The following is a 25,846-nucleotide window of genomic DNA, read 5'->3' as shown; positions in this document are numbered from 1 at the left end:
ATATTAAAGTACCTGGCTTACAACATCTGTATCATCGTATGAGTGGTATAAAAGAAAGGTTCTTAAGGATTCACAAAAAAAAAAAAAAAAAAAATCTGATTGTAGACAGGATACGACCAATATTACGATTACAGACCATAATTGCATGGATATTTTCCCCGGGAATTATCACGCACAAATGAATGGGTCCACAATGTCCAGTACAATGTCGTACAGGGTTATATGTAACAAATGTTTCTAGTATACTATAGATACTACCTACACTAATTTCAAACAACTATTTCTCGTTTTATCAGCTAAAAAGGGAAACAGAGCCCACCACAAACTTCAAGCGAAATGTTACGTTGGGGGATATCTCCTACAGTTTTGAAGTTACGCTGGGTAATCGCTATTAAATGCAATATCTTACAGGTAGCGTATGAAAGTAACCGAAGAAAGAGCACCAGATTTTATCGTAAAAAGGTATCTATTCTAATAATAAATGTATCCTCATGTTATTTTGTAAAATACAAGAGGTTTTCTTAACTTTTTATAAATTTTCCTGAAAATCATCATCACCTCAGTGATTGACGCAAAGGTAAGGTGTGTGTTATCCGAAGCGACGTAAAAAGCGTCGACATAACGCTACGCCAAATTAATTGTTAGCGTTCTAACCTGATGAACATTAATTCAATGGGAAATCGCAAGGCAAATTGTTATCAAACACACATACACAGCTATTAGAGGGGAAATAATTTAATACAATAAAAGACAATGAAATTTATGTACACTGTCAAATGCTTGTAACATTATATCACAGTAAGATTATTAGGACGAATGCATTATACGATGTTTCAATGAATGTTGGTTTGGATTTCATCGGCAATTGTAGTCAGGGTGGTCGGGTGGCACAGTGGTAACACGCATGCCTTTCACCTAGACGGCCGGGTCCAACCTGTTGGGATTTCTCTGGGTATTCCGGTTTTCTTCCACAGTAAGGCCCATCATTTATGCGCTTCCATCCGGGCCAACAAGAGTGATTTCCATAAATTTGTGTTTTACAAGTAAGTAGTAGTTTCACATGGCTAAATTCGCGCAGTGTAAAAGTAGAGAGTATAAGGTCACCTTACTAGATCAGACTAGCAGGAACAGAGGTAGGATGTTTTCCTTAAGAGCGAGTGACCTCATACTCTCTACTTTTACAGTGAGTCTACTGTCAAATGATTTCATATTTAAGGACTCTTACAGTAATACTTTTATCAGTAAGTTCCGATTGACCTTTTTATAGTAGCAATGCAAAATTTAAAAACATAATTGGAACCATCAAGCTAAAATAGGCCCCCAGTTATATTATACGATCAAGCAAGAGCTTGCAATTCAATTTTTGTTCATTGTTTACATAGAATCAAGCCTGAATCTGTCCAAGTGACACCTGGGAAACAATCATTCCCTCGCTTCTTCCTCTGTGTCTTTTTCCTGGGCGTCCGATAGGTTCCGCCACTAAGAGGCCCGGACATGGAGACAGCGGAACTACCACGTGACGTCTTCAGAGGAAAATCACTGTCCTTTGACCTTGACAACAGTGATGGCAGCTTGCTCATGCTCCGTTGTGACGACAACATCGAATGTAGACTACTGTAGCTTTGGGTGAGCGCAGCAGAAGAGGATCGAAGTTCAACCAGCGATCCAATTTGGTCCTCCTCTGGTTCCGACAGTACCTCTGATGGAAGGCGGAGTTCAAGAAGCTTCTTGTGGTAGGCTTCTCTTTTCTGCTTTTTGTTCCTGATCTTTATTTTGTCGTTTCTTTCCTTAACCACGTGATTCTTCACGGAATCCACCAGTTTCCTGAAAGAATGAACAATGAAAAGTATATTCATATATGGTAAGAGCAATATAAAGATTTTGTCTTGTTTCTTTGTTGGTTGGTGATTGGTGGGTTTTGTTTGTTGCTTTATGATTGATTGATTGATTGATTGATTGATTGATTGATTGGTTGGTTTATTGTTTTTGGCTGGTTGGTTGGTTGATTAGTTGGTGGGTTATAGGGTTGATTGGTTGTTTGTTTGGTTGGTTGGTTGATTGGTTGGTGGGTGGGAGGGAGGGATGGTTGGTTGTTTGGTTGAAAAGTTGGTTGATTGTTGATTGCTTTGTTGGTTGGTTGCTGGGTGGGTTTGTTGATTGGTTGGCTGGTTGGTTTATTTGTTGGTTGGCTGGTTGGTTGATTGGTTGGTGGGTGGGAGGGTTGGTTCTTTGGTTGGCTGGTTGGTTGATTGGTTGGTTGGTTGATTTATTAGTACGTTAGTTCATTGGTGGGTGAGTGGGTGGGTGGTTTAGCTGTTTTTTTTTTAGATTGATTGTTGTTTGGTTTAATGGTTGGATCAGGGTTAAGAGCATACTCGCAAGATCTTGGGTGATGAAAGGAAAATGATCACATAAAGAGGAAAGAAGACATAAAAACACAGAAAGGAATTAGAGAGGAACGAAATAAAAACAAAATATTCTCTAGTGTCATGGCGGTGGCAGGAGATACAATTTGGCCTTCTCGACACCGTTGATGTAAGTATTAAAGATACACGTTACGATGTATGTTTAGGTCTTTTTGTGTATATACGGGTAGCACATTAGCCTAATGACGTACATTTCTACCAAGTCACTTCATTGTACATACTGTATTTCTGTACCAAAATCGTCTCCACAGCTACCGACCTTAGTACCATTAAATCTGTTTGGTGTATTTAGCAAATAGAGAGAAGCTTTTAAGATAAACAAGCAAAACACATATAACTACAATCATGGCCAAAGGAAGATTTGATATGTATACCTGTAGTTGACACTTTTTCCATTTTTGCCAGCTATTCGCTTAGCCAGATCTTCCATCTCAAATTTGTGCAGGGGAATACCTTTCGACTGAAAAAGAATGCCATTATTAGATATGATGTTTGATATAAACATGACAACCTAACTTATCGGTATAATAAAATGACGAATATCCATCGAAATACTTTTTGGTTTGTTTGTTTTGCTTATCGTCCTAGACCTTATAACAGCCAGGGTCTTTTTAGGAAGTGCCAGGTTTTGGAGGTGAAGGAAAGCCGGAGTACCCGAAAAAAAGCCACCGACCTACGATCAGTACCTGAGAACCCAGAGGTGGAGAGCTAGTGATAAAGTGTCGGGACACCTTAACCACTTGGCCACCGCGGCCCCCATCTAAATGTCAAATTTGTTTGTATATTTTTTGTAAATTACGAGCAAACTTTGAAAACTTATACTTTTGTTGTTTCTCACGTATGATTCGGGTAGGAGGGAATTAAAATTTAACATGGGAACATTGTATTTTCATAAATAATGTATTGAAATATTGTATACAATTGTTATGATGGTAAGACTCTGCACTTGGATTGTACGCCGATATTTATGAATATTTTATTATTCTCATAATTTCCCCCATTTCTATACAGTTCATCAACAGACGGATATGCAATGACTGAATTGTCAAAGACAACATGTATATTCTACATGAACTTGATGATCTAAAGCATCAAACAATATACCGTCACCCAAGCAGAACATTTGATATTGATTACGAATCAAATTGAAATCTATTTCAATAAAATCTACATATTGGCTTTGGAATCAACATCCTACGTCTGTGAAAACCTTGTTATTCGTCTGAACTCATATGCACCGCGATAAATATTTAATGCAAACATCGATAGCGAGTGTATTGTAGTCACAAGATCTTTGTAACAAAATAACAAGTACAATGCATTATACGACCTATCGATTGTTAGTTTTAACATGGATATTATTGAATTGTTTAATTAGTTCAATTGGTATTTCAATAACAAGTCCAGCTCGCTTAAGGGATAATGCACGGAATGATAAATAGTTATCATATCAGTGTGTGATAAATAACATCTTTCAATTTGCATTTCACGAATTCTCTATGTATTGTTTTGGAAAGATTTATACTTTATTACCTTTTTTACAGTTAAAACAAAATATTAGAAAACATGATATTTTCATTCTTACCATAAGGTCAAGTCCTAAGCACGGGATCGATCATGAAATAGGTATTAATTCAATTATAGATATTTAATCAGCATATTTATCTTTAATCATTAATCAGAATATTTACCTTGAGTAATTAATCAGCATATTTACCTTGAGTAATTAATCAGCATATTTACCTTGAGTCTTGCAATAAAGTCCTTCTGACTTATTTGGTAATTTGCAGTCTTATCAAACTCCCGAATCATCTCTACTGGACGTAGGCCTAGAGTTTTCATATAGTCCAGTATGCGCTGCATTGCATCAATTGGTTTTTCTGTAGGTAAAATGTGGAGATAGCAGCTTAATTTCACCGCACAACGAAAACCTAGGTTTGATAACGTACATTTATTAAGTTGAAATATGAATACAGTCATTCATTGCTATATCAGAAAATTTAAACATGTTTCTCTGTTTCATATGTACATGTATTTCGTTTTAAGTGTCGCTTTCCTTTCCAGTTTGTGTACATGTGTGGCTTTGTTGATTTTGTATTGATAAGATCTAATGTGAGGAAGTATTTCAGCTACGGCTGTAGTAAGGTAGTACTAGTACTCTCTGTCGTAAACACGGTGCTTACTGACATAAAACCAATTAAGAAGTATAAAAACCATAACCTTTATAACTCAGCCCTCTCATTAACAATTACATCACGAGACATGCAGCAGTTGAACATGGACTAAAGGTTAATGATTCGTAAAGCATTAAAACGTAAACCTCGCGTGTGTATAGGTTGAGTGAATTATTGAAACAAATAGCCCACTAACAGAGCCGTAGCTGGTAGGTTAACATAGGTAAAACGCATTGAAAACCATCATAGCACCTCAATACTCTGTATGTATACCATTAGTATCATAGCTGTATTTTAAAGAAGGAAAGGTATTCGAAAACAATATTCTTCGAGTCATCAGTGGGGAAAAGTGTATCAAAATAAATCATCAGTGGGGAAAAGTGTATCAAAATATCCTATCGCTAGTTACAATATATCATTTCGTATTTACAATGGGTTTTTTACTTAAGGATATATTTGAGGTTGATTCTCACTGACGATGTAGAAAGCCGTCTATTATTATCTTTCTCTGTGGGGAAAAGTATATCAAAATATCCCAATGCCATTCACAATATACAATAACATTTAGTATTTGCAATGACCCTTTTACATAATTATATAATTGACCGTTAACGCCGTTTCTCACAGAAAACGTTGATAGCCACTTGTTAAATTCATTACATTGTTTTTCAAAAATGCAAAAGAGAAATATTGTATTTTTGTACTGTACACAAAATATATGTATATGTATATAGATTCTCACACGAGTCTTAAATGAGATTTTATGAAACGAAAATAAGAATCGTTCATTTTCAAAAGGCTATGGTTATTCCTTGAGTCGTTTAGATAAGATAGTATAATATTGTCTTCATTCTGGCGTTATGATATACAATGTACTCTAAAATTGTATGACGTCATTTTATTGAAATTTTGATGACGTTGCTTGTGCTAAGTAAAAAAACTGTGACATGAATCATATGACTTTTTTAAGAGGATTTTGATTTTTGTTACCACAGGCGCCTACCTAACAGTAACCAATGTTATAGAATATTTTTCTTTTTGTTATGATTTTTGTTTTGTTTTCCTGCAATATAATATCGCGCATGCTTTAACACTATGCGAGGGAACAGTTTCTATTTATCTTATATTGATATAAAAAAAAAAAGCCGAGGTGAAAAGTAATTAAAAGTTAATTACAGTCTATATATAGTATCAGTAGTTGATTGGGTCTGTAAGTTTTTAAGTCACTAGACCACAGACGAGATACCGGGTCGATAGGACTATATCGTTGGGGAGTTGTGTTTATGCACCGTTGTTCGATTGAATGCTGTCTAATATACCCTCTTCAGGTGATAACATTAAAGATGCATGGTCGATCAGTATTACCCTACACCACATTGCGACGTTATCACCGTTCCCAATCTATCTCATCGATCGAATCTAGTTAAACTACCTTTGATCTTGAGAAAAATCCTAAATTCTCAAGCATTTACATATATAGTGCTTAAAACAAGCAATGTATTGAAGACAACTTTATATCCGAGCTTGTTAAACTTCTCATTCTTCCTTTTTACATTTCATAACAAATTTCTATACATTATGAAATCCCCCACTACAATTAGATGGGGTTATTATTATTAGAATACTTGGGGTGCAAAATTTTGAAGCTAATCTGATCGATATCGTGGCGTAGCTGATACATTTTCTTTCAACACATTTGATTAGTTTTGATATAATAAGATGCAATCGACCTAGTTAAACCTTTTGTAGTAAACAAAAGTAAATGTGGAATCCTGGTCGTGTAGAGTTTCAGATAATACACTGATACTTAAGCAGTTCTGTTAAACAATAGAATAAACAGTTACCTAGGAGTAAATGATTCCGAAGAATTCATTCGTGAAATGATAATGATAATACAACAAAATAATCATCGAGTAATGTGCACGCGTTATCGGCCTGTATTAGAGAATTAGCTCATACTGTATAATTGTTAATATTTATTTAAGTTTTTTCTATATATATGCTATCATAAAGTATAGCGCGAAAAATGTATCAGGGAGTATTATATACAACAAGACTGTGACAGGAATACTGTGCACGTACATAACATATACTACATGTATATATAGACATGGGTCACTAAACACAACATAACCCTACACGCGTATTCTATAAGCTGTATATATATATATGAGTGTCACACAGTGTTTATAATAATAAATAGCTTGGTGACATATATATAAAAGTGCTCACTGTAGAATGTTTTCTTAGCTATGTTCCGCGAAATTTAAAACCCGCGAATAACAAAATGTAGTTCCGTTTTTAGTCACGTGAACTCTAACAACTACACAGTGTTTAGTTTCTATTTTCATTTTGTACTATGACCTAAATGCAAACTCAGTGAAACTTTGATACTAAATACTGTTACCTTTCTTTTCTCCCAGCGTGTCGTGTGAACGAACAACCCCGCCGTGGATCAGTTTGAACTTCCGTCGATGTTCAATTGTCATTGCCAGCAGTTCAGACTCCGGAAGGATACTCACGTTCTGATATATAATAGTATATATATGATAGCATTTACCAGTGGTTGCTTTAATAGTATATATATTCATGCTAATAATTTGTCAGGTAGTAATAATGACAGTACAGACAAGTAAATTGTCGAATTTTCGAGGCAATCTGCCCCTTTATCAAGACACAAGTAAATTACAAACGATCACATATAGACATAGAATAGTTATGGGTATAAAGTTCTATGTCTATATGCGATCGTTTGTAATTTACTTGTGTCTTCGACAATTTATTTGTCCGTACTGTCATTATTACTACTTGATATATGATCTATTTCTAGTAATACGCATCCAACGAACATATGTTTGTTAGGATCCAGTACCTGTATTGGATTATACCGTCGTTAATACTTACTAGACCCTATCAATACTAATAATTGTATATTTTATAAAATGAGATGAAGAATAGAGTAGCATATGTATTCCTATGAAATTCAGTAGAGATGTTATAGATATCTACTTATCGATTTGTTAACAGTGTGCTATAACATTTTTATCATTTGCAAAGCAAAAATCAAAGAAACACAGTACCGACATTGTGGATAATAATTTGTCGTTACATAAAATACCATGGTGGTGATGATGATGATGATGATGGTGGTGGTGGTGGCGGTGGTGGTGGTGGTGGTGATGGCGGTGGTTGTGGTGGTGGTGGTGGTGATAGGGGAGGGAGGTGGTGATGGTGGTGGTGGCGGTGGTGATGGCGATGGTTATGGTGGTGGTGGTGGTGTCGGTGGTGGTGGTGGTGATGGTGATGGTGGTAGGGGAGGGAGGTGGTGGTGGTGGTGGTGGTGGTGGTGGTGAAGGTGATGGTGGTGGTGGTGGTGATGTCGGTGGTAATGGTGGTGATGGTGGTGGTGGCGGCGGTGGTGGCGGTGGCGGTGGCGGTGGTGGTGGTAGGGAGGTGGTGGTAGGGAGGTGGTGGTGGCGGTGGTGATGACGGTGGTGATGGTGGTAGGGGAGGGTGTGATGGGGCTTACCATCATATCGAGGACACGTAAATTTGATCTTGTGTTGGCCACCGCTTGTAATATCGCCATGGCTCCGGTTGTGGTTATATGGTTGTATCCGATCTGGGGAATAAATACGTCAAGATTGACAATCAAGGCAACGAAAGACGTGAGAATTTTATGAATTAATTTCAGATTATCTTGAAAGTGCAATTACTTGTTTTTTGTAGATTATATACTTTCGTGTAACTTTAAAATCGTATATCTAAGTGTGATGCGATCATCTTTCGTACATGTCGATTTGAATTAACATTTCCGGTTTTTGTAAGACCAATGTAAGTCCTATTCTGTTTAATGTAAAGATCAACTTAAATCAGTTTTATAGAATTAACTTAAAAATAACTTTAAAATAATAATAAATCATCCAATTAAAAAAAAAAAAAAAAAAGAATCGACAAAGTTGATAACCGCTTAGAAAACCACCTACTCTTTGTATTGGTTACGATTTCAGTGAAATAAAAATTACAATTAAATGAACAAAAGTTTCTGATTCATGAAATGGATACATACGTTTAAAACTTCCAAATCCGCGTTAGCCCTGAGACCTTTAGCAAGGATGTCGGCACAGTTCCAGTCAAGTCGATTATTGGAGATGTCCAGTTCTCGAAGGGAATCATTTGTCCTCAATGTGTCGGAGACAGCAACAGTACCTTCATATCCAAGTCCATTCCAGGCTAAGTATAGCATGTGAAGTGTTGTGTTTTCCTATCAAAAATCAAGATCGTCTAAATATTCTTTTCGCCCCTTTCAATGATATATCGCATAACATGTTTGCCATTCAAGAAGCTGGATGGAACGCATCTGTATGAGTCTGCACCTGCGATAACTTTAAATTGTTGCAACATAGATTTAGAAAACGCAAAACGTGTAATTGGGGCTTGAGAAGCGATCTTTCCTTAACTAATATGCACTTCTGCGTGCAATGTGCTACCTTCAAATGTTATGAATGGACCATGTTTCATACAATATACCAAATGTCTAAAAGCATAATCTATTGATAACTGGATATGGTATTTGTATAAAAGAAATCGTGTTTGTGTCTGAAAAGGGATACAAGATTTGCCCCAAACAAGGTGATTTTCACCTAGTCGGAACGGGTACAAACCTAAAGTTCAATTGGCCGGAACGGATGATTATAAAACATACTTAGTCCAGTTGTCCAAGGGGTGATTAGTTTAATGACTTGATTAGTGAAAAAATCATATTACTCCTTTACTTCACTGTATGTTTCCTTAAGATATTCAGGCAAGAAGAAACTTACTTGCGTTATAATTTAATAAAATTTTAACAATTTAGTTTTATAAGGATTTATAAAAAAAAATCTTTTAAACTACGAGTTGCCCAATCACCTTTTAAACAACTGGGTGTAGATGTTGATTAATTTGCTGAATGATGGACACCATGTTTAATCAAGGAAATGAATTCATCTCACGGTAAACCACGCACTAACCTTGAATGATTTACAAATCCCAACCGCACCACTTCCTCGTATAAAGTTCCAGCTAGCGTTTAGTTCATTTAGGCGACAATTTTCAGCTGAAATAGTGGAATAATAAATTTAACCTGTTAATACGAGCACCAACGTAACGACTGTAAAATTGATTTTACGAACAAATATTACTAAATTATATCTAAATTTGATGATGTGCATACATTGGCAATGTTGTAAGTAAACATGTATAATTGTGTTGACAAATGTTTTGTGAATTCAGACCGTTACGAACATGCCGTTCACAGTAAAGCTACAAAAAAGCAATAAGGCTGTTTTAGAGAGAGAGAGAGAGAGAGAGAGAGAGAGAGAGAGAGAGAGAGAGAGAGAGAGAGAGAAATTATAGCCCAAATATGATTAATGTAGATTTAGATAAGGATTTCCATCAAGTACACAATCTAGAGATTTTTGTTTTTGTATACATGTATATACAGTTTGTATTAAATAAGTAATAATTTACATGTACTTAATTTGCATAACTATCCATTCAATCTAGCTTTACTGATGAAATTCAAAACATCAGACGTCACTTCTAAAATATTCATGATTTTGTGGGTTTTTTATGGGAACGGAAATATGACACTCGAATCTCCATGACAATTAGGGCTGCGTCCCGACACCAGCATAGCGTAGCAATAAACATTCCTCTCAGTAGACCCGATAGTCAAGCTACATGGCCATTGTAACATATATTTCTCATATCGGTTAATCAATGAAGGGTGACATATTATTGATATCATAGAGACCCATGCATCCTCTTGACAGGTTAATGAAAATGTATCCCATTTAATAGGTATCGTATTGCTATCGCCACTATGAACTATTGATTGGTCGGATACGCCTTGGTAGTTATATTTGTATGGAAATGTGGAAGGCATGAAAATTTAATTGATAAAATAAGTGTCAATTAAAGCTACGGAGATAAAGCTTCAAACTCACCCATCGCTGCGCCGAGTGCTTTCGCTCCTTCCTCTCCGATGATGTTCTTACTGAGGTTCAAAGTTAACAATGAATCATTTCTCTGCAAAAATAATTGTAATGAAATTGCATCACTATTGCCAGTCTTGAAAAACACTTATGATCCTAAAGTAAAAAGTGATTCACCCAATATTATATCAATAAATTAAAGATAAAAAGCAGAAAAAATGAAAAGATAGAGACAACAACTATTGCAATTCGGACAAAGACCAAGTTTCTATTTGTATTTCACATAAACAGAAAACACTGAAACTACCCACTACATCCATTAAAAATAATTAATTGGAATATAGTTTAAAATCAAAAACGTAAACCCTGTCAGAGTTTTAAAATCTTAAATATTCATATACGCACTCAATAATATCAAAACGCATTAAAATTAACACAGGTCCTGTAATTAAGTAAAACTATTGTCATAAAGCAAGCCATCAAAGGGCTGGTTTTATAGTTTGATGTGTAACATGAAGTACTTACCGATAGTCCCTTTGACAGAGATATTACAGCCTCGTCCCCAAGTCTGTTATCTGTTGACAAACATAGATTAGTAATTATATTTCTTTTAGTTGAAGAGTAAATAGTACCTGTATGTATACTATATGTAAAAGGATGAATAAAAAAGATTTCAAAACTGAAGAAAAAAAAAAATATTATTGTCAAATAAATTGAATTATAGATATGATTATTTCAATTGATATCTTTATCATTTCAGTGACATTATACTGTTTTGATAATAAATAGACACAATATTGAAATTATAACTGCGGCTTGGTGGGTAATATTCTTTGATCCGATCATGTGTCGATAATTTGTTTTACTTTACCTGAGAGGTTCAGATGGAGTAGTGTTTTTGACCTACTCAGCGCAACGGAAAGATATCTGGCGGCATCATTACCAAGGTTATTGGTTGACAAATTCTAAAATAAATCAACACCAGAACTTATTAATAATTTCTTTGTAATGTGCACTTAACGACAATTTACAATTGGATTGAATTATGTAGCCGTAAAGTAGTTGCCTGCAATGGAACCTTACTTTTGAAAATAGTTTTCACATAATGAGGATATCGTAGTATATTGATGAAATGTTAAAATACTATTTTTCATTCATAACATAGATAGATATCTCAATTCGCCAATACAGTCATAGAATGGTTCAGGTTTAGTAGACAACTTTTCAAATTAACACCAATACCGTTTATATACTGTATTCATCCTTTTATTTTAAATTGTAGATATTTCAAATATGTTTTGCTTGAAATTAAACATTTTATGGAAATATTGATATGTTTTCGAACAAAATATTTGAAAAAGAGACAACTTACTAGCCGTGTGATAACGAGGTTGTCTAGGAGGACATTGGAGAGATACATACACCCCTGGTCTTTCATATCCATCCCTTCTAGTAATAACGTTTCCACTCGCAGATTTTCCTGTAATCCAATTTATTAAAGTCTACATAATGTTGGAGAAATCTCAGAAGATTTCGAACTTCTAAAAACCACTTTACACGAAACAATGACTCGGTATAAGTAAGTGGTATTTAAAAACAGATTTACTTCATCAAAATATCTTATGAATCTCGAACAATAAACTCATGTTTTGTACAACCCAATAACACTTATAATCAGCAAAGTTGACGAAATGTTCAGTATAATCGATTTTCTATTGATTTGATTATGCAATCGCAGAATCGAAGGTTGTTTGAAGGACGATATCCGCGTAAGTTGTGACCATGACCGTATAGTGTAATCACACTGCAATGGCACAGTAAACAACACATCACCCGGTCAAATTATTAAAAGCTGTTTTACAATTTTATAGATTTTCGTCCATGATCAAAAGATTAAAATGCTCAATAAACATAGACACTGTTTATTTAAAAAAAAATTATTTAATTACACGTGCCAATGCACTCGCTATAGAAAGAAACACCCTACTTGCCAATCCCGATGTCAATATATTGCGACTATAAATCACTGTTGTGAAAACAATCATCACCAATAACATTAAAATTTGGTTATGCAAGAACAGAACGCTGTGCATACTCGCCACTCGCAGTCACGTGACTTCATTCGGCTTTCTCCATGTATCATTCCTTACCAACATCAACCGATCTAAACAGGATTTTAAAACTCGTAAGTAGATATTTATAGAACTATTTTACGGTATAGTTTCGGGCATCGCTTTTCATACGGAATGCAATAGCTCAGTCAGTTAGAGGCCCGGCAAAGTAGCCTCAGGTTAACATCCGAGGTGGTGGTTCTACTCCCGCTCTCCGTGTCCGTTTGTGTACGTTTGTTGGGAAGCTGAGAAATGGGCCAAGCTGTGCTGTCATGGTTGTGTCCACGGGCAAGATATTTACCCTAATTGCTCTGGATGGCATGCGATGGGCCTCCCGTATGTCATTCAGTGAGATATTCACCAACTACTACAAGGAGACCCCCCTGCCTCAAAATAACCCATGCTGTTCATGGGATGATAAACCAGCAATCAAACAAACTAGTAAACATCGCTAGAACCATTTCACTATTTATAAGATAACATAACTGTTTAATGAGTATGTAATCTACAGTTACAGTCGCTTTAAGTTTGGCCATTTCATGTAGACAATGAACTTAATTACCTTCATTTGTTAAGGTAACGATCGAAAACCCTGGATATATCAAGAATATGAATAGCCATGATAAAGTTAGGAAGCGAGTTCTGTCAAAGACGTAGTATCGGTGTTCTGATAAAACTCAGACATACCATAATGATGTTGAAGTAAAAAAAATGACATATGTAACGTATTCCATGATTTGGACATCATCGTCTCTTCACAACTTTTGTATTACCTAAACTACGTACTAGTATATAGTATTGTTATCATGACAATACTACGTCGCAATGACATTGAGGCACTGTCAATTGCTAACTTATTTATTCAAGCATTATAGCCCGTGACAAACAACATTTGATAACAGAATCGTCAGAAAAATATGACATGATATTCATCATATGAATAATTTACATTTGGTACATTGGTACACAAACAGAAAGGTATTTAAATAATTATATCGACATTAAAATCATAATGTATATTTTTCATTTGAATGGCTCTTACCAGCAGCGCCGCACAGATGGGTTGCATACCAGCAGGGCCGAGGTTCCTATGGGATAGGTCGATACAGCGCCGACCCAGGTCTCTGTTGACTGTCCTTTGTGGAGCCTCCCCACAATTCTCACACACCTTCTGGTAAACACTACGACACACATATTTATCTTCGTTATCTGGAGGAAAACAACATTAGAACCTTGTTATTTCGATCACTAATAAGCCTCAAATAGAGAAATTTGAAATATTTACCTGATATCCCACGTATTTAATATTATCGCGAAAGATTGATGGTGAAATATGTAAATATTTGGTTGTACCAAGAAAATACGACATTCGGAAGTGTTCATACAAATGTTACCAGATTAATTCATGTTGCAAATACTTCGACAAGATGAAAGGTTAGGCAATATAGCGAAGACAACTAAATACTATCTTTGCTTTGAAGCATTAAATTGCCCTTATATATCGTCGACTGTTTAAATGGGTATTTTTTTTCTTATTGAGCATATTTCTACCAGTATAATGCAACAATACAACAAATATGACGACCGCAGTCTATATTAGACTTCTATAATGATGCAATACAATAGATGCTGTTTTGTGACGACCACAGTCTATAGTAAACTTCTAGAAAGATCCTTAATGAAAGCAATTTATCCTCTATTACTATTCTAGTAAATAAAATTTATTTCTATCATGACTCTGGCTTGACGTAAGAGATAAAGTTAATATCTTACTTAAAGATGTTATTTCTCCGACAAAAGTGTAATTATGATCGACTGAAAACATGAAAAGGCAATTTGTACATTTAAGGTCACTCTTAATAAGGTTTATTTTAATTGTTGGTGGTATAATGTCATATATTTCTAAACCGTGGGTTCCAATTTAACCCTTTTTTGCGACAAGTAGTAGTGTATTCGCTGTCGGCGCTGTAGCATCTTTCAAAAGTGAAGGAAACTGGTCATAAGATGCTGTACATCAGTCATTTGAAAAGGTTAAGCCCTATCGAAATACTAAATAGATGTTATTTCACATGGCTATTATTTCGCGGTTGCCAAAGTGTACCTTAGTTCGCAGGAATTAAATTTCGAAATACCAATTAAGTTAGTGTCACACTTCGTAAAGCAGTAAAATATCCCCCTGCGAATGTTTATGACTGTACTGTACAGTTCATCGACAGTTACAATGCCAAGAGCGAAGCAATAGATTTGTCGCTTTCTGTTGTTATCTCGGAAACGGTTATGCATGCACACACTCTATCTACACTTACATACGTAGTTACGGTTGACTGATTATAGGTCTGATTAACATTGTCACTGGCAACAGAGGTGGAGTCGGTGCACTAGATCTTGTTATCGTACGACTCAACATGAATCGTATGAAAATTAGTTTATATTGTTACTGTACTTTGGAGTTGTAATTACTGATCAGTGTGTAATATTTTCCTTGGCGTAGTCTCACTAAAATGTTTACGAAATGCAGGTTGATGGAGACATGGTGATCTCTTTGGGGCTTATATTCCATCCCCTTAAGCGTTATAAGTTGGATATGTTCGATATCTGTGAGTTATGGTATGCTTTATACTTCCATTTTCACTACCCAGGTTGTCTTTTCGAGAACGTGACATATATGTTTGAAGTAGATTTATAAGTTGTTGTCGATGACGAAAATATCATCATCCTTCTTGAACAAAAGCTTTTATCGACTTTGGACCTTTTCCATGGTATCCTTGTTAATCGTATTTGTTTATCTGTGCCTTCGTTACAGTTAGAAACACTGTTTCGTTTCCCCGAAATATATACTTTTTACTTAGCAGCATTTTCAATCACGTGCATGGAGAACAGTAATACCTGTCGGAAGAAATGGCGATTTCTACAGTTATGACCAAGGGTCATCAATTTCGGGAAATTTCTTAACTGTTATAAAAAAGGAAGTATAGAAAAAGTAGTATTGAAGTGTCTTCGTAAACATAAGATTAATTTATAGCATATCAAACAAATGGTTGCTCCGATACACTAATATTGATTTCTTTTGAACGAAAAAAAAAAAATGCCAACGTAACGTTGATATTAAATATTACATAGTGACACTATTGATTTCCTGTAGTCATTCCTTGTTATTTAGTAACCTTTATTTAACTTATAAAAGTGTCTATATTCTCTAGATTAACTACCATAAATTGTCATATTTTGGTTTCGGCAAATTTTAAGGTTTTTCGTCAAAATAGGTTTTGTCGTGCTTGTTTTCGTTTCCATGATCCCTCTGTTGTTTTCACGGAAATAGAACTCCATAACTTAATTACTGATCCGATAAACGGTGCGTCCGAGATATATGATATTTGGTGTGATAATTTTTTGCTTTTTTCATGCTGGGCACCAAAAAATAACAACCACGGCCTAATTTTTCCAATTTACGGCATTGAATTGTAAATAACACTCCACCACTAAATCATCTACCACATAGAGTCGTCCTTTATTATCGGACAGTGCGTACTTCACTTGATACAGTTTTCTTCTTATGTGTTTTTTGACATGCAATTGATATTTTCCATAAGATATATTATTTTATGATAACCAATTCGTAGAAGAAGATTTTTTTTAATTTCTTTAACTGATAACTTTTCAAGAAGGATTTTTATTTTAGGTAAGGTAAATTTGAGATATTTCTTTAGGAATTTGCCTAGTGTTGTTAAACTCTAACACAAATGACTTCAGATTTCAATTGATACAGTTATTAATATAACCGCAAATAGTTATAAGCATTATATTAATGTATTTGAATATGGATATTATTTATTTATTGAATAAAAGATTGGTTTTATTTAAAGAAGTGGTCGATGAACGGTTGATTGATTATAATTAAAAAATGAACAATATTTTCCAGTCGTTATCCGATTTGGACATATCGTCATTATAAATTTTGGCCATAATATAATGATGCTTTTCCTGACCAACTACCTGATTCGACATTCGGTATTGATAGCAGTTAAAATATTCCCAATATATCACTGGAAAAAATAGCAATGTCATTATTTCCGTTACCATGACACTACTTTTTCAAATATCTAAAACACCATTAAAAACAAAGACTTACCTGTAGGTTTCAATGTGATAACTTCTAAGTCTGTATCATATTCATCGCTATCCGAAAGTGATGGAACCCCAAAACCACTCGTAGTATCTGTTTTCTGTCGACTTACTAACTCATGTTTAAAGTCATTTGTATTTTCATTGTTCTTCTCTGCCTCTCCTGTTGTGCCCCTCGCGCTATCTCCTATGAATCTTTTATCTTCCTCCTCCCATGTAGGGCACCTCTCAAACTCTCCGAGAGAGAGGAGAGTGGTGTAACGACTTAGGTTGTCAGATTTCCTTCCTGTTGATCGTTTTTCCGTGACAACCGACGAAGTACCCGTATTTTTCCGGACGATTTTGCGACTACACACGGATGAATTTCGACCAGAAAGATAGCCTTCATCTACCACCTTATTCGGGGTTTTGGTCAGCCGAGTATCCAACCCGTCAATTAAATCCATCATATTTGCAAATCTCACAAATATTCAAAAAAAGAAATTACCACAATTTCCCTAAGGTGGATTTCCTAACAAGATCAATTTCCATATACTACATAGTTAAAAGAAAGGTAGCTTGAACTCTCTTGGTATTTCCTAATTAAGTATTAAGTGTGCATTGGCATTAGTTCAGGTTCTCGCCGCTGTTGGTCCCGACTTTAAAAATGTGTTATACCATTTGACTGCTCAGTGTTTCACTTTGTAGCGATCCTCTACACTCTGCCGAGTTTGTTACAATGCGACCCGCCAGGCACAATACACATACCCTTGACTACCATCCTAGAACCCATGTTTGACGTTAATAGTCTTTTGAAACTTGGTATGTAAAAAATTAATGAGAGTTGAAAATAACATTATCGACATTACCTGGTGAGGTGTGACGAAACGCCGTCTAGCATAACTGATTCATTAGTTATTGATGACGTCGGTATTGTGCACAGAGAATATGCTGTAGATATATGGTATATACACATCAGCCGCCGTTCATCATCCCGGATTAGAACCAATATGTACTTATTGGAGGGAATAATTAAACTTTCCATGAATCATACCAATAAATTGAATGGATAGTTATCCTTATGGCGAGTATATCCTTTTATGATTAACCATTCAATAGCAATGTCAATTACAAACAGATAATGAAAGTTTTGTATTACCGATGAACAATAGCATATACAATTCGATAAATTATATTATCTACATTGTATAATTGATGTTGTTGTAACATACCAAAATATTTGTCTGAATATGTAGTTTCTCAAAAGTATCAATAATGTGCTGTAGATGCCGACAGTTTCTTCTATAGAGTTACTTTGTAAGATGTAGCAGCGTAATATTACAAATCACACAAGTAACAAAACCTAAACAATAGCCATGCTGTTATGCTAACAATTGTTTGTAGCACACAATAGGATTAGTTTTTAGATCGGACTTTACTTGATATGCCTACACATAACACTTTGCTTTTGTTTCGACCTTGAAATATAAAAAGGGACTGTGAATAATATTACACAAATATGGCGTAAAAGAATGCATTTTAATTACTTAAAAGGCTCCTATTGGATACTATTAACACATCTGACAAATCAAGACAAATAGTTAAACTGTGGAATTTGGATTCGGCCCATATTAAGCCATGAATGTCAATTGAGACGATACATATTTGAACGCTTTTATAGTGCCATGATCACGAAATACGTAGTTTAAGCCAACAGTTTTGAGTCTTTTATCAGCAAATTAACTGTTACTTTAAAAAGTCATATTATAATTATAGTCAGGGCCAGTTTCCAAGCCTACAAGCCTTGTCAACAATGAAGGATTGATGTCTCTTTATCAAACACTTTCCCTTCATAACTTAATGTAGCGTGTGAGTGTACAAAATTTATAGAATCTACTTTTTATGAAAGATACTAATCTACTGAAGAAACTTTTAAAAGGCAGGATGAACACCAAAGAAGGTACATGTTTCAAAATTAACTTCCAAAAATGCGATTCCCATCCTTTTAATTCGAATATAATGGATAGTACATTGTACTTTTTTCGTATACTTGACATGCAAGCAAACTAACCATCCGATACAAAAGGAAAGTTAAGTAATAAATAAATAACCATGAAATCTTACTCGTATCTTTAATATAGTTATAGTGAAAAGTAGTAAACATAGTAAGTAACTTGTGCAAAGATTTTGTGGAAACTGGTCACGTGACTGATGTAGATTACCTTACTTTTAAAATGGACATTTATTTGTTGCTTTGTGGGTTGGAATAATACAAAGCCGCATTGAGGGACATAAAATATTCTATTTTGTCATTCATAATAGTATGTATGGTAATAATTTTTATTCATCAGTCATCAAGTCCCAAATACATTCTTTAAAGATACTACATAGCCGAAAATTGAAAAAAAAACTAGCATCCTCTTAATATGATCTATTTTATGATCGAAAGTTAAATACTTTGTTTGCATAGTGCGACCAAATTTCTTTCTGATGCAATCAATAATCAAACTTTTGTAAGGTGGTAAAATATGATTAAATACATACCATAGCCTACTGTTTTGAAAACAGTTTAATTTTTAACAATTTCAAACGTAATATAACAAATATTTTAATACTTTTGGAGACAGTTATCTTTTTGCGCAGAACGAGTGAAAAATATCAAAATATTAGCCACACGAGTGAAATATATTTGGTATTACTGAAGACACTGTTAGATATTCTGTTTATTACATTTTTTTATCAACGAAAACCCTACCCCGTATGCTAACTAGGACTACAGCGATAATTTGTAAACAAAAAAGTAGTTTCCCCTGTCCAGGTGCTGACATATATGTCGGGCTTTCTGATTGGTCAATTATTTTGGTATTTTCTAATCATTGATTTGATTGGTCAAATCAACAAAAGTGATATTTTTCACTAGTGAAAAATATGATATTTGTCACTAGTGAAAAATATCACTTTTATAGAATAATAATTTTTGATATTTCACTGGTAAAAATATAATAAATCATAGAATGATACGAATTTTTAGATTGATATATACAATGGCAGCCTACCGCATTACGTCCCTTTGTACGCGTTATGCCTCTACTCGGATGTGACAATTAACGTTTAACGCGAGTACGGTAGTTCCGGTGTAACCATGGGCCGGCGTCCCAGTTGCTATTTGCCGTTTGCTGTGCATTTCTTATCTTTTTTACCATGACTGGAGAGCTTCGGTGAATGAAATTTTTGAGGAGGAAAGAGTAAATGTGGTTTATAGTTATGTGGAAACATCTGGACTTATATCATGGCTGATCGAAAGGAAAATAAAGGTACGATACTGTCAGAAGGTCTTATTTATTCTTTGCGGAATTCAGTGAAATGAACACGTCCTTATAATAGGATCGTATATTAATTCACGGTTTTCCAGCGAAATGAATTCATTCCTCGATGCCACTATTATTAAATATAATGTGTTCTTGCCGCCAAATGTCATGTTCCCTTGTGGTTTCCCTCCAGCATTAGTCATATCATAGCCCAGAGGATCTACGAAGCAAATACACTATATGTATACAGATACAGAAGGTGTCGGTGCATTCTCGAGGGTTGGGGTACCAATATGGTAGTTTATATCTGTAACTTGTATTTTATTGCATGCCTGTAGATCTATCTATATAGTTGTTGAATTTTCTAGTCTGTAGAAGTTAAATTTTTATATGCCAAAATTGCCATGCACCAACAAGTAATCCCTTAGGGGAATGTATGCGATACCGGTGTACCGTTGCATTATCAGCGGATTGCTCCGATAAACAAAGGTATATACCTACATACATACATCATCAATCCTTTTATTTGATTTCAGATTCTACCATTGTCAAGGGAGGAAAAAGATATTGTTTACTCTGTTCCAACTATGGAGGCAAAATTTTTGAAGATGGTACAGTGATAAAGCTACATTGCATTCCATCCGGTGATAGCACAGATCAAAAGTCAAGGCGATCTTTATGGATTCAGAAAATTAAACTTGTGCGACCAGACTCTCCTATCAGTTCTAACTCTAGGCTATGTAATTTACACTTTGAAAACAATATATGTAAACAGGGATCTATTCCAACTAAACTAAATCTGGCTACACCGAGGAAAATAGTGTTACCTCGCAGACCTTTAGTGCGCCATTCTGAGGTTGAGAACACTGAAAACATTACCTGTGAGGATACCTCTTGTATCAGTATCAGTTCTTTGTCCTTAAAAGAGAGTAAGGAAACACAAACTGATCATGTAGCTGGAGAGACTGTTTATGTTCAGACATCAGAAGTAAATGCAAATGATAATGCAACACAGACGCCATTGAATGACAATTCAAAATGTATGAAGTCGTCTGCATCACAGACATTTGTACCAATTTTCAAGCCAGAGGCAATTGAAAATGATGATGAAAAGACTCGATCCTATACAGGGTATCCAAATTCTGCAACATTTCTACTCTTTTTTACTACTTTCTGTAAGTATGGAGCAGAAAAGTTAACATACTGGGAAGGGGGGAAAAGAACTACACTACATGCAGAAAACAGGAAATATCCTCACCCAAATGAAGTTGAGACATGCTCTTCGGCAAGAGTTTCTAGCAGATTTGTTCTGTGTTTCCGTTATGACAGTTTCCAGAACCATAAATATATGGATTAACTTTATGTTTGACCACATGCAGTCACTAATTCCATGGCCATCAAGATCACAAATTTTAAGCAATTTGCCAAAGCATTTTACAGAAATGACGCAAGTCCGTATAGTTATAGATGCAACAGAATTCTTTTGTGAGAAACCAGGAAACTTAGAGGCTCAATTTCTTACATGGAGTGAATACAAACACCATAACACTTTTAAAGTTTTAATTGGAGTTGCACCAAATGGTTTGGTAACATTTGTGTCAAGAATTTGGGGAGGGCATGCATCAGATAGGCATATTGTACAAAAGGATGGTGACCTCTTCTTACCAAAGTTAGAACCTGGAGATGTCATACTTGCAGACAAAGGCTTCACAGTTGGGGATTTTTTTTTAAAACTATTTTTTAGATTTATATTGGTTTAATGATTTGTTTTACTTCCTGTTAATAGCCAGGGTCATTTAAGGATGTACCATGCTCAGAACCATAGGATGACTCTCTTTATCAATACTCTAGATCTTGTGGCATGACACCATCATTCATACTGTACTATATAAATACCATTGGTACATGCACTGTTAAATTGTATGCAAGTACATGTACTTAAATTTGCACACAATATTGAATTATGTGTGATTTCTTTCGTAATTTGTTCATTATTTTAAGCAATTGATGGATATATATTGTCTATTTCAAAAGCTGTTTGTGAATGACATACCGGTACATATATATTAATCATACAGAAAGTGATTCAAATTTTAACAAACAACCTGCTGTCACACACCAACACAACACAACGCACAGTTGATGTTTAAGAATGTTAAAGGTATAAACATCAAAAACTAAATTGCAATTTGTATACAAGATTTGAAACTTTCATAATACTAATTACATTACCAGACAGGAAACTGCTGTCACAAACACTACCAACCTATTTATATAGGTGGAAACCACGTTTAACGCGTTCAGTGAAAAGCTCTGCAACAAAATCATGACAGTAAAAGTCTTTAAGCTTGAATAACATATTACTCTGCCAAAAGTTGTCATCGAATGTTATCCTTTCAACAGAGATTCCTTTCTTTGTCCAGATAACAAAATCTGCCCAGGTAAGTTCCAACACAGCCATTTGTCCAATGACTTGATAGTAATATTGGTGTTTATGTTTTAAAGATAGTTCACCACTTAGATTGAACTCGCAGCAAAACGATTTGTTCTTTGCACATTCTGTAGGTGTTTTATGTCTCCATTTGTCAGAGTTTTTTGCCATATGGACATTTTATTTCCAGAGCACCTGAGCCACACACAGAACATGTAATAAGTCCATCGACACTTGCACCCAAAAATGAAAATTGTTGGCTGACATAAACACCCATGTCCTTCACTTCAACTTCCCCACTACATTTTGTCACATGTTCTTTAATATATGCTCTTCTGGCTGTATTCTCATACCGTCTACCATGCTGTAATGAGGGGACACCTTCTGGAATAGGTTTGTAACCTCTGAGCTGTTTGATCAAGTTGTCAGCTGGGGTTTTTTCTTGACGACGACATACCATTCCAAAGTTAGAAGCTGTCAACAAATATGATCTCATGGTTTTCCAGTTCTTGTTGTTAGATTGTCCCCTAGTTGCAATATTGACACTTTCTGACTGCTTATCAGAGATATTTAAATTATTGGTAAATTCTCGGAATTCAGTCTGACACACTGTTGACGACAACTCTACTGAGTTAGAGTACATATAGCTGGGTTTATAAACACTCAAAATCTCATCTATATTTCCAGATGAAGCACACATTGTGCGGTACAACACACTAGATGGATTTGCTAGCTTTAACCCTTGCAATATGTCATTGAAAAAACTGCCAGGATCTTTACATGGACCAGCCTGATATACATGAGGAAATGGTTTTATTGCATGATCTTTTGTAGAGTCTGTCTCAAAATTTATATCTGCAATACGTTTAGGACTGAGTGGTCTTGTCAGACTTGCATTAGGTTCCAACCAAATACAGCCAGTGGAAGTACACGATGTTCTCACTTTCACAACTGTTAAAAGAAGACCTCCAACATGACTACACACAATTGAAAGTCCTGCCTTACAGTCACAGGTGGCACATATTATTTTGCCCGTCTGTTTGGTCAAGGTCACCGAAAGGCTGTAATAGCTTCTGACTTAACCATCAGTAACTGCTACTTTTTGCCGCATACTTGGTTTGCATTTTGCACGAACAACACAATAAAGGGATGTACTATCAACCGAATTATATTGTATGTCCCCTATATAGTTCTCGTTACTGAACTTTTTTGATTTTTGCAATTGTCTGTTGCAATGTTTGGTTCTCCCTGTAACTGGATTCTTCTCAAACAAGAAATAGTTATGAACATCCTTTACTCTCACTGGAGGGCTATTAGATGTAGTCAGCTCACCCATTTTTCAAGTTCCTTTATATTAGGCAAGTTTGTGAAGTTATTTTCCTCGTCTGAGCTATCAGTATCAGATGATATATCACTTTCACCGAAATTAATTGTACGAATTATTCTGTTCACCAAAGTAGATTTGTTTCCAGATTTTTTTAAACCACGTTTCGAAAGCCAATGTTGTAAATTTTTCTTGGACCAAGTGGTAAGTTCTTCAGAAGAAAGACTCACTTCATGGACACTGTCTTCCATTTCTGAAAACAATAATTATTATTCAGGTTAAATACCATGTATAAGCGACTTTATACATAATGTCAATTATCTCTTAGACTCTAGGTTATGGTCTCAACCAGCTACAATCCCCATGTGATTTAAATGTATGTCTTGCATGTAACGTTATCATGACCCCACTCACCATAAAAACCATAAATTTATCTCCCTGGTCTACACCATGAGCTACTTTCCACTATGTGATGTTTAAGTGCATATGAAGTTATATGAATACTGTTGTTATGCATTAAAATTTCATTACAATATTCAACCCCATAAGCGTGTGTTCCCTGGGCGCAAATTTTGCGAGCGTCACAATACTGGAAGTGGTTGCGGGGTTCAAAGTTGGAGCATTTTGCAGCTTCACCCAATGAACACATGCGAGAATGTCATTCTTAAAAGTATTCATTGCATATAATTTTCATTATTCAACATGTTTTCTCAGCAATAGGTTCAGTGGAATTCCTTAGGTCTACTGTTTTGACAAAAGGACAATAAATGGGACAAATATTGTATGTAGATTTACCAAATCATATGGTTGAATGTGTTTTGGAATTGTGTAATTCTGTATCCTGTATTGTTTTAACTTTTGCTGTTTCCATAAGAGTTGAATTGATGTTGTTTCCATAAGAGTTAAATTGATATTAACTGTTTTGTTACAAATATTTTGTATGTAAAAGTCTGCAGATTCAGGACTGTATTTATATAGACAAGTATAGAGCCTGGTTGTCCATTCCTTTGGCTCTGCAATAAAATGTGTTGAAAAGAGTCGTTTGTCCTTTTAACATTTTAAATCCTGCCATAAAATGTGTTGGAATTAAATGTAAAATAATTTTTTTGACAAGGTGTGACATGTTCATGTACAATGTTTGTGGTGAAAATCCATCAAGTACTTTATGACTAGAAACAACTTAAAGGAACTCTTGACAAACAGATGCTGCGCCAAGGCATAAGTTACAGTTTACACAACAGTAAACAATGATATAGACCGATTTATTATTTTTAAGTAATAAGATCTCTTAAGACTCAAAGCTTACCTATGTCATGTAGTAGACTAAGTAGTGGAAACTTTCTATATCTGTGGTGGGTCTGGCTCCAGTACTGCTTGCGATGGCATATATGACAGTATATTATATATCTAAAACAGAAAAAAAGATACACATCAGCATTATTTATGTGCTTGCTTATAGTATAGCCTTGTCAGTCAGTCTGTCAAGAACTTTACATCCAGTATAATTCAGATTTATATTAAGTATAATTAACATTATAAGAGTGTATTGACACACAAGGCTAGTGACTGATCTGATTACAAGGATTTTTTACGAGTGCCTAACATGCACCTTTTTTTATTATTACCAGTATTAGTACAGGTATCTCACAAACAATGGATGGGTAACATAGAATCAAACAAACACTGAAAAAATTAATTCATTTAAAAGAATACTTTCTGTTGTCATATCAAGACTAATGAATTATTTAAACAACATTTTCAAAGTAATACAAATACGCTGGGCCTATTTAATCTTGGGTCAATTTCGGGTTGGGCCGATTCGACTCTAAATAATATAGCGAGCATACATCATCCATGTGGGGTCATCGAACATGGCTATGATTAACTTATCTGATACTCACACTTCTTATGTCATGTTGAATCCGTTGCCCTATCTGTGATGGACCTAGCTGCGATAACGTAGATTTATAGAGCAGCTTCCGAGGGTTTCTGAGAC

At 35.1% G+C, this 25,846-nt stretch overlaps 1 protein-coding gene across 1 annotated transcript; it reads right to left on the bottom strand.

The window, feature by feature from the left end:
- Window positions 1-719: 719 nt before the first annotated feature.
- LOC117327117 (leucine-rich repeat-containing protein 74A-like) lies at window positions 720-17,498 on the bottom strand. The gene is made up of 13 exons (XM_033883957.1): window positions 16,816-17,498; window positions 13,729-13,895; window positions 11,948-12,055; window positions 11,447-11,540; window positions 11,101-11,150; window positions 10,588-10,669; window positions 9,610-9,695; window positions 8,670-8,864; window positions 8,130-8,222; window positions 7,008-7,125; window positions 4,170-4,306; window positions 2,801-2,886; window positions 720-1,824 (listed from the first exon to the last, which is right to left on the bottom strand). Exons 1-13 carry the CDS (start codon window positions 17,255-17,257, stop codon window positions 1,368-1,370), a joined length of 2,115 nt encoding a protein of 704 aa, XP_033739848.1. The 5' UTR covers window positions 17,258-17,498; the 3' UTR covers window positions 720-1,367.
- Window positions 17,499-25,846: the final 8,348 nt, after the last annotated feature.

The sequence above is a fragment of the Pecten maximus genome, chromosome 5 (assembly GCF_902652985.1).
Source record: "Pecten maximus chromosome 5, xPecMax1.1, whole genome shotgun sequence".
NCBI lineage: Eukaryota > Metazoa > Mollusca > Bivalvia > Pectinida > Pectinidae > Pecten > Pecten maximus.
Note: the sequence above shows the minus strand (reverse complement) of the source record. Positions and strands in the feature narration are given on the sequence as shown.